At 45.9% G+C, this 16,112-nt stretch overlaps 2 protein-coding genes across 2 annotated transcripts; both read right to left on the minus strand.

The window, feature by feature from the left end:
• Positions 1-581: 581 nt before the first annotated feature.
• LOC102707973 lies at positions 582-12,176 on the minus strand. The gene is made up of 18 exons (XM_006656466.3): positions 11,528-12,176; positions 10,978-11,049; positions 10,671-10,875; positions 10,502-10,586; positions 10,248-10,397; positions 10,078-10,159; positions 9,930-9,989; positions 9,721-9,773; positions 9,480-9,646; positions 8,816-9,026; positions 2,674-2,731; positions 2,487-2,543; positions 2,160-2,402; positions 1,655-1,719; positions 1,510-1,566; positions 1,299-1,392; positions 1,074-1,214; positions 582-982 (listed from the first exon to the last, which is right to left on the minus strand). The coding sequence occupies exons 1-18, from the start codon at positions 12,056-12,058 to the stop codon at positions 830-832; spliced, it is 2,484 nt and encodes an 827-aa protein (XP_006656529.2). The 5' UTR covers positions 12,059-12,176; the 3' UTR covers positions 582-829.
• A 3,039-nt stretch (positions 12,177-15,215) lies between these two features.
• LOC102703980 lies at positions 15,216-16,112 on the minus strand. Its single transcript, XM_015838502.2, has 2 exons — positions 15,685-16,112; positions 15,216-15,553 (listed from the first exon to the last, which is right to left on the minus strand). The coding sequence occupies exons 1-2, from the start codon at positions 16,059-16,061 to the stop codon at positions 15,448-15,450; spliced, it is 483 nt and encodes a 160-aa protein (XP_015693988.1). The 5' UTR covers positions 16,062-16,112; the 3' UTR covers positions 15,216-15,447.

A 16,112-nucleotide genomic window follows, 5' to 3' on the forward strand; every position in this document is an offset into this window, starting at 1 on the left:
CCAGGGAAAGTTTTTTATTAAAAATCTTATCCTAACCAAACCTACTATGCATTTAATTTTGAACGACCGAAGAATCGTCAAACTTAACAGCCTTCCTTAAACTATAGAACTTTGTGTTCCCTTTCAGCTTTGTTTGATTTATACCAAGAATTAAAAACTAAGGCATGGCAAGCGGAATAGCCAAAATGGCTTCCGGAATTCTGTCAATGGAATTCTGGAAGAAGATGCGCCTATTTCAGATCATCATGATTATGCTTTTGTATTATAAAAATGAGGTCCTAATAGAACTTTTTTTTTTCAAAACGTCTCATATATTTTTTATTGGACGGAGTATTGTCAAACTCAACGTCCTTTCTTAAACTATAAAACTGTACCAAGAATAAAAGAACACGGGACAATATGGTTCTTACCCTTATTTTGAAAGTTTACCCCTTCTTTTTAGAGTTTTTGTTTTTGCCCCTGCTTTTTTTGAACTGAATGGACGATGGCAGGACAGAGGTGAGGCTTTGAACGACAACCTGCACTTGGCACCTAGATGACAGTGGCAGGTAGGTATGACGCATGTATGCAATACACAAGACTTATCCACAAAACTATCAATTGCATGTAGTATGATGAATAGCTAATTAGACTAACCACACTAACATGGCGATAGATAACTCCTGCCGCAAATGAAAGAAAAAAAGAAAAAAACAAGAAAATGCATCCTGAAATCACACCCTCCCGACATTCTTTCCTCCACCATCAAAAGGGACGCAGCCATCAATTAATTTCCACGGAGAATTTTCTCTTTGGGTTCCCTTCCCTATCTCCACCAAGCTTCATGATATCAGGATGGCAAGGAACTGCCTCCTGGCTTCATGCTCTCTGCTCCCTCCAATGCTGTATTCACAGAGCTTGCATTCCCATTTGGGACCAGCTTGTGCAGGGTTGATGTTCCCTGGAATACGGTTGTTCGCCCGCCCTTGAGGTACTCACGCAACTGCAGTGCAGAACACAAAATTTGTCAGTACAACATCCCAATTGATACATCTTGCACGTCATGATGATAGTCTATGAAAACGTTTTTTAACCTCGTCTTGGGTTATCTTCACAAATCCAAACCGCTGTGTCCAGATAGACTCTGCTTCATCTGCAGCTGGTAGCACAAAATGTTTCACCTTCAGAGATGCCAACAATCGTTCTATGCAGCTAAACAGCGCTTGGAAATACCCCTGTTCAGTTCAGCGAAAGAGAAGAATCATCAATACAATTAAAAAAATCAATTCAAGTGCAAACAAAAACAGATACAAACTTACCAAGCCTTGACTATCTCTGCTTGTAGCAACCAAGGGTAGCTCAGCTATTTCACTACCCATAACACGGAAAAGACCCGCAGAGACTACAGTGTTGCTGCATCAACAGAACTTAAATTTATAGATGTACAAGTAGTTGATAGACTCAGACTACCTAAAAAAATTATAGGCAATGCCATTTTGTGAAAAAAAAAGAAAGGAAATAGAACTTTACCCAACAGTTAATACAGCACAATGCATTCCTGTATAGTCTTGATCCCTAACACTCCTCCTGTAAATAGAAGAATATAACTTTTTTATGATCAAAACATCGTCTTCAGCACAACCACATAAATGAAGTAGACAGGAGTCCATCATACCCATAAACCATGGCTGGAATAAGGTCTCGCCCTGTAGCAATTTGGATAATGGGATCAAATGATTCCTGCAGAAGTGCCAAGTGGAAGTAATTAGCTGCTGTACTCATTACTTAATCAGTAAAAGGAGGCAACCCTGGTTCATTCACACGCACACATAGCAATTTGAACTCTTATTTTCCATGCTTAACATCTGACATATAGACATGCTAAGAAGAATTCATAATTATTACTACTTTTATATATCAAAATATCAAACAGGTTGGAAACTAAACCAATATTAATAATAATGCCATATCAAACATAAGTCATTATCCTTACTTCTAGGTCAGCAATAAGGTTATGCATTAAAAATACGCATCTATAACAAACCATCCTTTTGATAAGTTGATGTGCATTTGCAACATCCTATTCATAGTTTACAAAAGAATTCTACAAGTGAAAAGACAACTATAGGACAGCACAATCACTAAGTGCATATTACCCATTATCAAGCCATGGAACTCACATGGAAAATTGCAACTGCTTTGGAGAGAACCAATTTACTATCCGCTGAACTTTTGTCCTTCAAAATTCTCCATCTAACATCAAGACCACCATCTTTATTTAGAGATTTCTCTTCATACTTCCTCTTTATAATTTCTACATCCACAGAAGGAACAGGTTCTGCTCCATGGCTAAGTAAGTCCTTCAGTGTCTCGCTAATCCTAACGCAGTCTGCCGTACAATACCATGCTCCCTCAGGCAAGGCCTGCAACAGCCAATCATTAATACCGATCTTGGTTTATGCTGAAAACTTATTGTGTGTGTGTGTGTGTCAGGCTAGGAATATCACCGTCAAATCAGCCATATTGTGTTCTTTCAGGCAACCAATATGAAATTCCTTCCCGCACTGGACAAATAACAATGTGTGAATGGAACAGCGCAAAAGCAGTGATAACACAATATGGATAAATCATGAATAAAACATCAATATGAGAATTCACGCAGGTGAGTATGATCTATGAGATTTTCAAACATACTTGGTCGCAGAGCAGCACAGTTCTCACACTAAATTTCTTTTTGCTGAAATCATGAAGCCTGCAAAAAAATGATCAATATCAATATATTATGGACAAGATAGAAAAGGCTTGTGGAGAAATAAAGCCCAATGAACAGCACAGAGAAATAAAAAAGCAGTATCATAAATCCTAGGCAGATTGACACTCAGAATTAGGGCTGTTCATCTACAGATTGAGGAAACCAATGTTCCAACCCTCGCCGGAGTAGGATTTCCCGGAATCGATTAACACAACGCGATCACTTGAGTCACACGAGCGCGAGAGAATTTTGGTGCGGGCTTAACCTCCAGCCGCTTTTCTGCTTTCTCCATTTATATAGCAAAAACAAGAACAAATTGACGCGCACAGCACGCCACGTTCCTTCGCGAGTGGCGCCATCCCACCACCCAGAACATGCCGCGAAGCTCGGACTCGATGACCCACTCACACACGATTTGATCGTGCACAACAGACTCGGACTACGCCCAGCTAACAAATCGGGCGCAACAACGAAAAAACAGAACGCAAAAATAGCTAGACACGCTACAGTAAGCGAAAATAACTAAGCACAACCACGCCTGAATTACATAACAATCTCCCCCTAAGTCCAGCGTGGTTCATTTAAGCTTCACGACTCCGATTAGCTCACGAAGTTCTGGAACTTGGTCCTCCCGAGCGCCTTCGTCATGACATCCGCGAGCTGACCTTGCGTGCTCACGAATTCCAGTTGCACCGCCCTCGTCTCCGAGCATTCACGAATGTAATGAAATTTAGTGTCGATGTGCTTACTTCTATCGTGAAGCACTGGATTTTTGCTAAGGACGATCGCAGACATGTTGTCCATCTTCAGTGTTGGCGGAGATGCTTTCGTGCCGAGTATGTTCTCTAGAACTCGCCTCAGCCACACGCCCTGACAGACCACCGTTGTGCCTGCTATATACTCCGCCTCGCATGATGACAGTGCCACCACGTGCTGTTTCTGCGACTGCCAAGTCACAGGATTGCCGTCGAGGAAGTAGATGCTGCCACTTGTACTCTTCTGGTCGTCGACGTCGCCGGCCATGTCACTGTCGCTATAGCCGACGAGGGTGATGTTCTCGCTTCTCCTGCAGTACACCAGCCCGAAGTTGATTGTCCCAGCAACGTACCAAAGCAGGTGCTTCATCGCCGCCAAGTGTTCTTGTCATGGATCCTCCATGAACCTGCTCAAGTAACCCACGGCGAACCCTAGGTCCGGCCGTGTGTTCATCAAGTACCGCAAGCTGCCGATCAAGCTGCGATACTCGGTGGCGTCCACCGTCGGTGACGTGCTTTGCTTGGACAGCTTCAGTCGCGTTTCCATCGGCGTTGCGCACGAGTTGCAGGTGGCCATCCCTGCTTTCTCGAGCACCTTCTTGGCGTAACTTGCTTGAGAGAGCTCGATGCCGCGACGCCCTTGCCTCACCTCGATTCCAAGGTAATACGAGAGAATTCCCAAGTCACTCATGCGGAACACAGTCTTCATCTCCCTCTTGAAGGATTTGATCTCGGCATCCGATTTGCCAGTGATGATGAGGTCATCGACATAGATTCCTACCACCAGCCGTGCCTCCTTCGCGCCACGCGTATACAGCCCGTGCTTGCACTCGCTCCGGGTGAAGCCGAGTTCGTGCAGGCTGGCATCCAGCTTGATGTTCCATGCTCTTGGCGCCTGCCGAAGTCCATACAACGCCTTATGTAGCCTGAGTGCTTTTCCTTCGTGCCCGACGGCAGTGAAACCCGGTGGCTGCTGGACATATACTTCTTCTTCAAGTTCTCCGTTGAGGAACGCCGACTTCACATCCATATGGTGCACCGCCCATGCATGGTGAGCAGCCACAGCCAGCAGCACGCGCACGGACTCCATCCTAGCGACCGGCGCAAATACTTCTTCGTAGTCGATCCCTTGCCGCTGCACATACCCCTTTGCAACGAGCCGAGCTTTATGCTTGGTGACGTTCCCGTGCTCGTCATGCTTGAGCTTGAACACCCATTTCAAGCCGATGGCACGTTGTCCCTTTGGCAGTTCCACCAGTGACCAGGTCTTGTTGTGCTCGATGGATGCCATTTCTTCAAGCATGGCGGCGCGCCACTCCGGGCTCCCCTTTGCCTCATCCGCCGAGGTAGGTTCTTCACCTATGGCCACCATGAGCTCCTCTGCCACGTCCCGGTTTGCATAGCCGGGGGGCGAGCATTCCCCGAGTATGTGTCGATCTTGCGGAACCGAAGAGGTACGTCGTCGTCGTGGTTGTCATCTAGGTCGGGCTCCATGCTTGGGGGAGTGGCGAACTAGACTGTCGGTGTAGTTGCGTCAGGAGGCGTGCGGGGCTCAGACCCGCACGTGGGTGTTGCCGGGGAGCTCGACGATGTTGGAGTGGCGACAGGGCTGCCACGCCCCATCGACACCGTTATGTACTCAATCTAGAATGGCTCCGCTTCGTCACCAGGTCCGGCTCCCTTCTGATCTCCCCAGTCCTAGCCGCGTTCCTCCTGGAACACAGCGTCGTGGGAGATGTAGACGCGCTTCGTTGCCGGGTTGTAGAAGCGATATGCCTTCGAGCCTGGTTCGTACCTGACGAACACCATCGGGGTGCTCCGGTCGTCGAGTTTGGCGAGATATTTTCCGCCGTTCTTGACATGTGCTACGCAGCCAAAAGTGCGTAAGAATTGAACAGGTGGCTTTGTGCCATGCCATACCTCATACGGCGTCTTGCCTTCCACACTTTTCGTCGGGGCTCGGTTCAAGATGAACACAACCGTGGTTGCAGCCTCCCCCCAGAACCAGCCGGGGAGCGACTTTGATTTCATCATGCTTCTCGCCATGCCCATCATGGTCTGATTTCGCCTTTCCACGACGCCATTCTGCTGAGGCGAATACGGTGCGGTGAGATGCCTTTGGATCCCTTGCTCGGCGCAGTAGTCCGCAAAGGATCACGCCGTGAACTCGCCGCCGCGGTCGGTACGCAGCGTACGTAGCTTTGAGCCGGCTTCTGCCTCCGCGTCAGCCCGAAAGCGCATGATGGCCTCCGATGCTTGGTCCTTCGAGCGCAGGAGTACGAGCCACATATAGCGACTCAGTTCATCAACGAGCAACAAGAACAGTTTGTTGCCGCTCGGTGTCGTCGGGGTCACCGGCCCGCAAAGATCGCCGTGCACCAGCTCCAGCTTGCGTTCGGCACGGAAGCTGGCATGCTTCGGGAATGGATAGGGTCGCTGCTTCCTGGCCAAGCAGCTGTCACAGACTTGATCAACGTGATCAATCCGCGGCAACCCGCGCACCATGCCTTCACGCCCGAGTTTCTGCAATGCACGAAAATTCAGGTGCCCGTAGCGCGCGTGCCAGCGCCAGGCTGCATCATCTCCTTGTGCTGCCAGACAAACTGGTTTGTCAATGTCGAGGTTGACGGTGTAGAGCCGGCTTGCCGAGCGACGGACGCGGGCCAGCAATCGTCGCTGCTGATTCCAGACCGTGAGAATGCCATTCTCACAGGACCATTTGTACCGCTCCTCGTCGAGCTGGCCCAGGCTGATAATGTTGGTGGTGAGGCGTGGAATGTGGTACACTCCCGTCACCGCTTGGTGCTCGTCGTTCCTGCACTTGAAGAGCACTGTGCCGCGTCCCTCTATGCCGACGACGGAGCCGTCACCGAATTTCACGGTGCCACGGATGCCCGTGTTAAGCTCGAAGAAAGCTGATCTTGCTCCTGTCATGTGGTTGGTTGCGCCAGTATCCAGGAGCCAAGTCCTGGAAATTTCTTCGCTTCCGTCCCCGAGCTGAACAAACAGCTTGTGTTCGTCGAGGTGGACGATTGTCATTGGCGGCGGCGGGTACGAAGCCTGCTCTAGGGCAAGCTCCGCCATGGCCAACATCAACATGGGCTCTTCGGCCTCCTCCTTGGGATCTGCCTCGGCCATGTGGGCTGCTTCATCGCGTTTCTTCTTGCGGCATTCCCGGGCCCAGTGGCCAGAGATACCGCAGTACCTGCACTGATCATCAGCGACTGACCCGGTGATGCCACCGGTGTTTTTCCCACCAGCCTTAGCCGGCTTCGTGGTGCCGCGGCCGCGGCCGCGACCCCGCTTCTGGCTCGAGGACGAGCTCGAGGATCCCGAGGCATTGCTGCTGAGTTGGAGCTTCGACGCGATCCGCGCTGCAAGATCCTCTTCGGCCAGGTTCAGCTTGCCGCTCGCATTTGACGATGAGGTGTTCGTATCATCCTCCGCCGCCTTGAGTCTTCCGGTCACTTCCTCGACCGACAATGTGGAGATATCAAGTAATGTTTCAATTGAGAGCACAAGTTGCGAGAACCTGGATCGAGCGACGCGAAGGTATTTCTCCACAACTTTGTCAGCAGCCTCGGGATCGCCGAGTGTCGAGAGCTGTGTGACGATGCCGGTGAGCCTTAGTGCGAAGTCCTCCACGGACTCCCCATCACGGAACGCCAGAGTTTCGTACTCCGCTCGCAGCTTCTGTGCGCTCGCCTTGCGAATGCGGTCGTTGCCAACCCGCATCGTCTTGCCGCCTCCCGCGCGGAGTCCTTCGTCGCCAGCGTCGCAATCATCTCGGCTGGGACAGCGCTACAAATGGCGTCGAGCGCCATTCGATCTTCGTGGAGCTCGACGGCCGTGCCGCCGGGATCAATGGCCCCCCACAGACACCGTGCCTGCAACTTAATTTTCATCAAGAGGGACCACTCGTTGTAGTTTGTCTTCGATAAGACGGGGTAGCTCGCCGATCCGCCAGCCTCCTTGACCACGCGGTGAATCACCAGCCCACGGTCATTCCCGCCGTTGCCCGAGGCGCGGCCGCCGGAACCAACTGAGGAGTGCTCGATCGGCGAGGATGACCTTCTGCGCGGCATCAGGACGTCTTCCAAAACTCGGTCGTGTGACCACGTCGCGAACCGTGCTCTGATACCAATTGTTCCAACCCTCGCCGGAGTAGGATTTCCCGGAATCGATTAACACAACGCGATCACTTGAGTCACACGAGCGCGAGAGAATTTTGGTGCGGGCTTAACCTCCAGCCGCTTTTCTGCTTTCTCCATTTATATAGCAAAAACAAGAACAAATTGACGCGCGGGCGCCATCCCACCACCCAGAACATGCCGCGAAGCTCGGACTCGATGACCCACTCACGCACGATTTGATCGTGCACAACAGACTCGGACTACGCCCAGCTAACAAATCGGGCACAACAACGAAAAAACAGAACGCAAAAATAGCTAGACACGCTACAGTAAGCGAAAATAACTAAGCACAACCACGCCTGAATTACATAACAACCAACCAGTTTGGCCATAGTCATTTTGCATCGACATAATGGCATAGCTAACCCACGGCGATGCTAAAATTTTGACTTAGGTTTACTCAGTCCGGTGTTACCGGTTTGGATGGAACTCTAGATGACAACCCCTAGTCAGATACTCAGAATGCAATGAAAACAAAATAAGTTTGATTTGGTATGTGTATCGAGTGTTTGCAATCCTCTGTTGTAGCTGTACATAACGATCAGTTGAGAAATGAACACCAAAAGTGAACCCAATAAACCGAAAACAAGGAATCATTCTGATCTGACCAATTTTACAATATCAAGAATCAGCAAGAAACTTGGTAGGGAATAGAATCAGAGAGGAGGAGGAAGAACAGGAGAGGAATCAGGATTCCATCTCATTTTCTTAATGCCTTTTCAGTTGCCACAAACTTCCTTCTCATACGCCTCCAAATACACTTGCAGATTTGGCTCACTAGCCTGGTATCGCCAGCTCATCATCATAACTTGGCTTACTTAGACTTAATACACTCTGCTTGTCCATGAATCCTGATATACTATCCAACTTGGTTGTTTGCACTGCTAAGCATTTACCATACAGATCAACGAAGAAGTGCTCAATGAAGCAGTAATGAACAAAGAAAAGAAGCAGTTGGATATTGAGCTTCCTTAGCTCCAAAAGTCATATACGCTTTACGCAAAGTTATTTGGTAACAACTTGCCAAATTTATATGGAAAATGAACAGAACATATACTGCAGAGAAGGACAAACATGAAGAATATTGCTGTCTACGTCAGTTAATAATTGAATACAAGGCCAACGGATGAACTTACCGGCACAGTGCACACCCACCAAATCCAGTCACTGGTGTTGTGGCAATGCGTATGGACCTTGTAAATATTTGTTCCATTGGATCAATTCCATCAATCCTCCCAGCAGCTATTGCATTGTGGTTATACGCCAAAGAACTTTCTCTCTGTTGCCTATTCTCACAATACCGACAACACCAACTTCCCTTTGGAATAGTAGTAAAGCCAATACACTCTGCAGTATATATAGATTATATATAAAAGCATACATGGTAATGACAACCTGGTCCAGACCTTATTATACTATGGCATTGAAAGGGATGTATGAATCATAATTTCTAATAAACAACAGATAGAAAGTAACAAATTTAGGGATTGCAAAGATGATGGTAAGGATCAGTGGAGCATGAATTTCAAAATCAGTATCATAAAAGCGACCAAATAGTAAATCCATGAAGAATCACTATGTACAATTTATATGTTAGACCTAAAAACAGAGTGTCGCAGCTCAACTGTAAGGACAGGAATTGTCAAACCTGACTTATAAATGCAAATGTGAAAAATGTGAAAAATCCATGTGCTCCTACTGCTAGCATAATCTGGATGATCACATTTCCAGAAAGACTGGAAGGTGGCTTACCCAGACACAAAAGTAACATCTCATACTGGTTAGGCATAATTCCATTACCTCTGTGAAAAGCTCTTGGGCAGGAATCACAAAGTAGAAGCTCCCCACCATCTGAACAAATGCTGCACAAGTCATCACTTTGTCTGTTTGACATATTTCGACCTCTTGAAAGTGAAACTGACAGCTCATGTAATGAAACACCATTTGACATATATATGTTATGGTATCTGCAGTATTGTTAATAAAAAGTGTGAGAGTTTGGAAGGTGACCCAACAAAATACATTACAAGAATAAACTCACGGTTTGCGTCGAGCAGCACGGCCAGCATGAGCTTCAAACTGTGAAGGGCTAACCTATTCATTGGGCACAATTGTATAAAAAGTGTTTAGATTAAGTCTAATTATAAATAACATAGAAACAACAGGTCTAGGATGATGTCCATGTCAAGTTGTTTTCAGGTTCATTCATTAGAAATCATTATGCACCCAATAAAAAAGATTATAATTTACCACTGTGTTGCAGCAATGGCAGTAGATTCCAATCTCCTTTATGTAGCCATCCAACAACCTCTAGAAAGTTACCACTGCCAGTGTTAATAAGGAAACAACAATCATACTGGGTGAAACGTCAAGTTATAATATAAAACAGGAAAGTAACCTTTCCACCAACATAGTAGCCAACATCAGTACCCTCTGGCAGAACACCACTCATGAAAGCCAACTTATGCAATCCCTTATCCCTTTGTTGTTATAAAACAGCAAAAAGGGATCAATAAAATGTGAGAAACAAGGGAGAAACAAAGCTAAATGATTATCTACAACACCTACTTTCTTGTAATCCTTCCAGCACTAGTAGTCTTCACTCCCGGGGATGCATTCTTAGATCCCCTAGCAGATGAATTGCGGTACTTTGCTCCTGGGGATTCATTCTTAGATCTCCTAGCAGAGGAAGTAGGATTCCAGCCAATATTTGATGTCCTAAACAACAAGGGATCGCCAGTTTGGACAGATCATACCAATGTCAGGAACAGAACTCTAATTTTTCTGTCACCAGCAAAAGGTGGAACTGTGACAAAGCTTACCTGGTACTGTTTTGAGATCCCTTGGACTCAAGACATGAATCACATAACAAAGCAAATTTCCCAGAGCGAAGCGTACTGAATGAACCTGAAAGATTAGATCAGACGTTTAAACAAAGTCGGAGTGTGAAATGGAACATCATCTGATGCAAACAAGAGGAAAACTACTCACTTTTGCAAGCTTGGCATCTGAATGTCCTCTTCTTAGGAGCTGGGCCAATTGCATTCTGTATTGCAGATTCCAACATGTCCAAGGTAGCATCAGAACATGCCCTCAATATATCATGCAGATTGTTTCCATTTTCTAGGAAAATGTAGTCGGAGGGGTGCTTTTTAGTACTCCCGGCATGCACCTCAAAATAATAAGGTGAAACGACCTGCAACTCATGGTATATTGGTTGCATTTTTAATACGTTTTGGTATAGAAAAGTGTTGCAATGTAATAAGGTAATATTGCAGGATGGAGGGAGGGGGCTCACAGTTCGGCCTTTGCAGGAGGAACAAGAGCACAGTATGCCAAGACGTTTAATGACTCCACGAAGCACCGCTCGCTGAAAAAGAAGAGGGACCAATTCATGGTTGCAAATGAGCTCCCAGTGCTGTAATAAATTCAGAAGCCAGTCTACCGTCCCTAAAGAACAGGTCCATTAAAGAAATAGGATGGTGATAATTGAAATAATGGCATCATGTTTCGTAAACGTAGACTAACCTTGATGCTTTTCTTTTTTTGGATAAAAATTGACAGTTTTTGGTACAAGTTAAAAGGAAGGGGGAGTAGATACTAGTAAGATGCAGTTTGGTGTATGGGTGCAGTAGGTAGTAGAATGCATAGCATGGATGCAGAAGTGTGAATTTCATCCGGGAAACTGACCCAAATGCTCTGTTTATTTAATTGAATACTGCTCCAGTAGGTAGTAGAATGCGTTTGGTTACAGTTTAGAAATGATTTTATCAGTAATATTAATGGGAGATGAAGGGCAATATATAAAAAAAAAATGAAGAAGAGAAGGGTAGGGAGAAGGGGAGCACCTTGCCTTTCCTCATGATGTACTTGACGGGTTGGCCCTCGAGCAAGCCAGTGGCGAGCAGCTCCTTGAGGTTCTTAGGGATCCTGCTCAAGGAGATCTTCTTGGACATCTTGAGCTCCATCTTGGTGGTGGTGGTGGTGGTGGTGGTGGAGGAGGAAGGTGAAGAAGAGGAGGTGGTGGTGGTAGTAGCAGACAAGTCCTTATCATCCTTGAGCAACAGTGACCTGGTGAAGCGGCGGTCAAGCTTGGGATCCAGAAGGGGAGCATGGAGCATGGAGCGCGTGATCCGCCTGGCCCTGGGCGAGGAGGGGTCCTTGTGGTGGTCAGGGTCGGGCGTCTGAGGAACGGGAGCAGGGGGATCCGATGGGCGCGGGCGAGGGCGTTTGGGGACGGGAGGAGAGGAGGAGGAGGAGGAGCGGGAGCGGGTGCGGCCGAGGGTGGAGAGGGCGGCCTGGGAGGCGATGGCGAAGGCGAACTCGCGCTTGAGGCCGGTGCGGACGCCGGAGCGGAGGACGAAGCTGTCCTCCGCCATGATCGATCGATATTACTCCTTACTACTACTACTAGTAGTGGTGGAATCAAATTACTGCTCCACCATGGGTATGGCCAGGATGGGGGAGTAGTAGATCTGAGCAACAATCGATCAGCACAGCACAGCAGCGACTTCCACTTGAAGCCAACGAACCCACAAGACAAGACAAGCCAGCCAGCTCGTCAGCCAGCAGCACAAGGGGTGGCGCACGTGCGGCCCACCTGCGGCCTGTAAACCTATCCGGCCCAGTAAAACAAAATGCCGCCACAACTCTTCTTAACTGGAGTGGAGTAGTACTCCCAAATAAAATATATACTCCTTTCATATTTTTATGTATGACAGCGTTGACTTTTATAATTACATTTGATCATTCGTCTTATTCAAAATTTATATCTAAATATACAAAATTATAATGCATAATTAAAGTTTCTATAATAATAAATCATATTATAACAAAATAATTAATAATTATATATTTTTTAATAAGACGAATGGTCAAACGTGGACCTAAAAGTCAAAGGCGTCATATAAAAAAACATGGAGGGAGTATATGGCAAATTCTATTCTCTTTCTCAAAATGAATTCCTTCTCTTTTCTTGTTACTACTAACTCCTCGTAATAACGTAATAACAGATAAACATCTCTCTTGTATACACGTATAGGGTGGGATGGCCATCCTAAATGTAATGATCTATACTAGCAACATACACGGTGCGTTCAAACGTGATTTCTGTTGAATAGTTCTATATTAATTATAATTATAGAGGGACAAAGGACCTAGGATATAAGTGGAGGAGCCCCTTATCTCATTAGCTAGCTTTTGAGGTGGGAAAGACTCTTTACGATCCTACAATTGGTATCAGAATCTTGCTAGTTTAATATCTCTGGCTCGATGGACACAGTGTGTGAAGGCCTGATGAACCGTAAGGTGCATGCGAGGATGCGGGGTCTGTATACCTGATGGACCGTGAACTGGTGATAGCCCGTATACGGTGAAGGAACGGTGAAGAGCTGAGGGACACCAATGTATGAAGGGGAGATTGTTGAATAGTCCCATATTGACTGTGGAGGAGCAAAAAATCTAGGATATAAGTGGAGAGCCTCTTGCCTCATTGGCTAGCTTTTGAGGTAAGAAATACCCTTTACGATTCTACAATTTCTATATACGCTTTGTTCTTATCCATTCTATATTTCGCCTGCTTGCTTTTTTTTCTCTTTTGCAACATACATAATAAAGCAGATTAAGGCCTGATAACCTATCCTAGGTTTTCCTTTTCAATGTAGTGAAGAAGACGGAGGCGGTGGCGAACGAAGGTGAGGAAGAGGGGAATGGAGGCAGAGGATCCTTTGGGCAGTGACATCTGGCACTGTCTAGCTCACTTGCCTGATTCGACGGATGTCCAAGCCAAATCCGCCGGCGAAACAGAGACGGCAAATATAAGCTACTAAGATTTGATGCAAATGGATCTGCTATTTGAGCATAACAAGATTTTTCTTTATTTTGTGGCAGTTATTTGAGGGTATAAATTTTACTCCACAAAAGAAACTTATTTGTATATAATTTTTGCACGCATCATTTAAAAAGTTTGGCAAGCTTATCCACCGAAAATTCAGAATCCTTAGTAGATAACAAACGGGCCTAACAGGTGACTATGAAGGTTTATATTGATTTGCTAACTATCGACCTCTATTTGGATTGACTTGTTTGCTTGGGTTGAGTTAAAGTACTAATCACCATCTGCACTAAACCACGGTTTTACGTATAAAAAATAATTTATAAATAAAACTTGTATATATACGTTCTTATCGATCTAAAAACTAAGCTGAAAAATAAAGTACGATGAAAAAACTTTCAAAAATACTCCAAATTTAAGGTTTAAATTTTAGCTTATAAGAAAAGAAAAAAAAATGGAATCGTTAGTTTACATATACTATGGTTGTTGCTTGGTACCATGGAACAGAGGGATATACAGGGTACTTATCATCGGGTGCTCGTCAAGGTCAGTGGCTATTTATGTATGATTTTTTATAAGTCCGTTCTTAAGTTTGTAATAATAAATATTTCATAATTATGTGCTAATTGAGTGTATTGTTGTATGAGCTAAGTGACTAGTCAAGTCAAAGGTTGAATCAAACGGGGCCTAATACTCATGTATTTACGTGGTGAAGGCTTTTTAACCCAAGATTAGTAATCATCAAACTTTCATTCAGTAGAAGGCAAATACTTGTGTTTTTTAGGGCTAAGTTTAGTGCTCATGAATCTTTTGGCCAAAGGCTAATATTCAGGCCTTTTAGGGGCAAGGATAATACTCATGAAAAAAATGAGTCGAAGGTTAATAGGCATTTTTTTGGCACAAGGATAATATATGTGAAATTTGGGCCAAAGGCCAATATTCATCTTTTTTTTCCCTGGGTCAAAGGCCGAAACTCATGCATCTTTGAGCCCAAGATTACTGGTCAAAAAAATAAGCAAAGGCTAATATTCATTTGTTTTTTGGGTGCATAGTTAATACTACCCATGAAATACAAGCCAAAGCCATGCACTTTTGGGCCAAAGGTTAATAACCAATAAATTTTGGGTCAAATGCTTTTCATGCGTTTCAGGAAACAAAATAGGCTAATATGCATGTTTTTTTTGGACGCAGGTTACAAGTCAATAAATTTTGGAGGCTAATGGCCTCTTAGGATAGAGCCATCAATGGAGGCCGCAAACACCAAACAAACTCTCAAGGGGCAGTTGCAGAGCCCGTCGTAACACATTGTCATCTTGCTAGTTAATTATTCAGACTTACTTGACTGGTAGAACTTAAATTAGAAGAGATTGAAATGTCTTAATATCAGACATTAAAAACAGTAGAGGGCAAATATTTGACCAAATCCAGCCGTGGAGTTGTAGGCAACTCCAGGGATCCAAACCTTTCACACATAATTAAGCCGCCATGTTACATGCACAGGCACAGCGAATAAAATAGAGTAGAGGAAAATATATAACCCATTATTTAAGTTGGACTGAGATGTCATCTAGATCGATGAATTTAGAAAATATGCATCTAGGTTTGTAGTGTTTTTGTTAATGTATCATCTGAAGTTTAAAAAACTTAAAAATAACCGTACTTAATTCAGGGCATATGCTTCAACAGGGTTAGTTTGGCGTAGAAGAAAATTGATATTTGATGCGTGTCGGACTCATATGTGCATAGACTGCCCGGCCCCTTCAAACAATAAAAAAAATGCATAGACGAACGAAATGAGAGGTATGTCATATGACATTGATCATCTTGTGATTCAATTCAGAAACTTGTCTGCGTAAACTGTAACACCACACACTAGTGAAAAAAGGCACTGCAGGCATAGATAGCTTAATGATTATTACTGTACTCCTACTGTTGTTAGTTGGTAGTTTTGGTGGTAGCGATGATTGCGCCGGAGCCGCCGCAGGTTGTGCAGGAGCGAGTGGAGGAGCACCGGTTGCAGTAGGTCCACTTGGTCGGCAGCCTGCAACAAATGAGTTCTTAGGTTGAGACTTGAGAGGAGATTGGTTAATAAGTAATCGATTATTGGAATTTGAAGTATACATACTAACTAACTAGATAGATACTTAGGTAATTAAAAGCAGGTATACCCACCCTGCAGTGTATCTGGTGGCCATGTTCTTGGCCGCCTTCCGGGCCCTGCTGGCCGCCTCCTCCGGCAGCTGCTTGAAGACGAACCCCTCCCCTTTGCACCGCGGGCACAGCCCCGTCCCGCCGCAGTCCGAGCACTCCTCCTCCTCCTCCTCCTCTCGTCGTGGTGCAGCTGCCGGCCTCGCCCTGCCTACCAGGAAGGTTGCGGCGACTCCCACCAGGCCCGCCGCGGCCACGCACGCTGCAGCCGTCTCCGGCAGGGCAGCCACCCGACGATGCGTGGTGCGGCTGGATACTACTGTTGCTTGGAGGATCCTGCAGGAGGAAGAAGGAGAAGGCCCCCGTGCGGGTGTGCCCGGACAACAAGGAGCGGCTGCCATGCCTCAGGCCTCAGACAGACAGACCGACCATTATCCTCTCGTCTCGCCTTG

The sequence above is a fragment of the Oryza brachyantha genome, chromosome 6, assembly GCF_000231095.2.
Source record: "Oryza brachyantha chromosome 6, ObraRS2, whole genome shotgun sequence".
Lineage (NCBI taxonomy): Eukaryota > Viridiplantae > Streptophyta > Magnoliopsida > Poales > Poaceae > Oryza > Oryza brachyantha.

Excerpts from the sequence above, each read along its gene's own strand:
- LOC102707973 (XM_006656466.3), bottom strand. The coding sequence starts at position 12,058 with ATGGCGGAGGACAGCTTCGTCCTCCGCTCCGGCGTCCGCACCGGCCTC. Across the intron at positions 11,050-11,527 it reads ACATCATGAGGAAAGGCAAG|CGAGCGGTGCTTCGTGGAGT; the intron begins GTGCTCCCCTTC and ends CTTCTTTTTCAG. Across the intron at positions 10,398-10,501 it reads GGATCTCAAAACAGTACCAG|GACATCAAATATTGGCTGGA; the intron begins GTAAGCTTTGTC and ends CTTGTTGTTTAG.
- LOC102703980 (XM_015838502.2), bottom strand. The coding sequence starts at position 16,061 with ATGGCAGCCGCTCCTTGTTGTCCGGGCACACCCGCACGGGGGCCTTCT. Across the intron at positions 15,554-15,684 it reads GCCACCAGATACACTGCAGG|GCTGCCGACCAAGTGGACCT; the intron begins GTGGGTATACCT and ends CATTTGTTGCAG.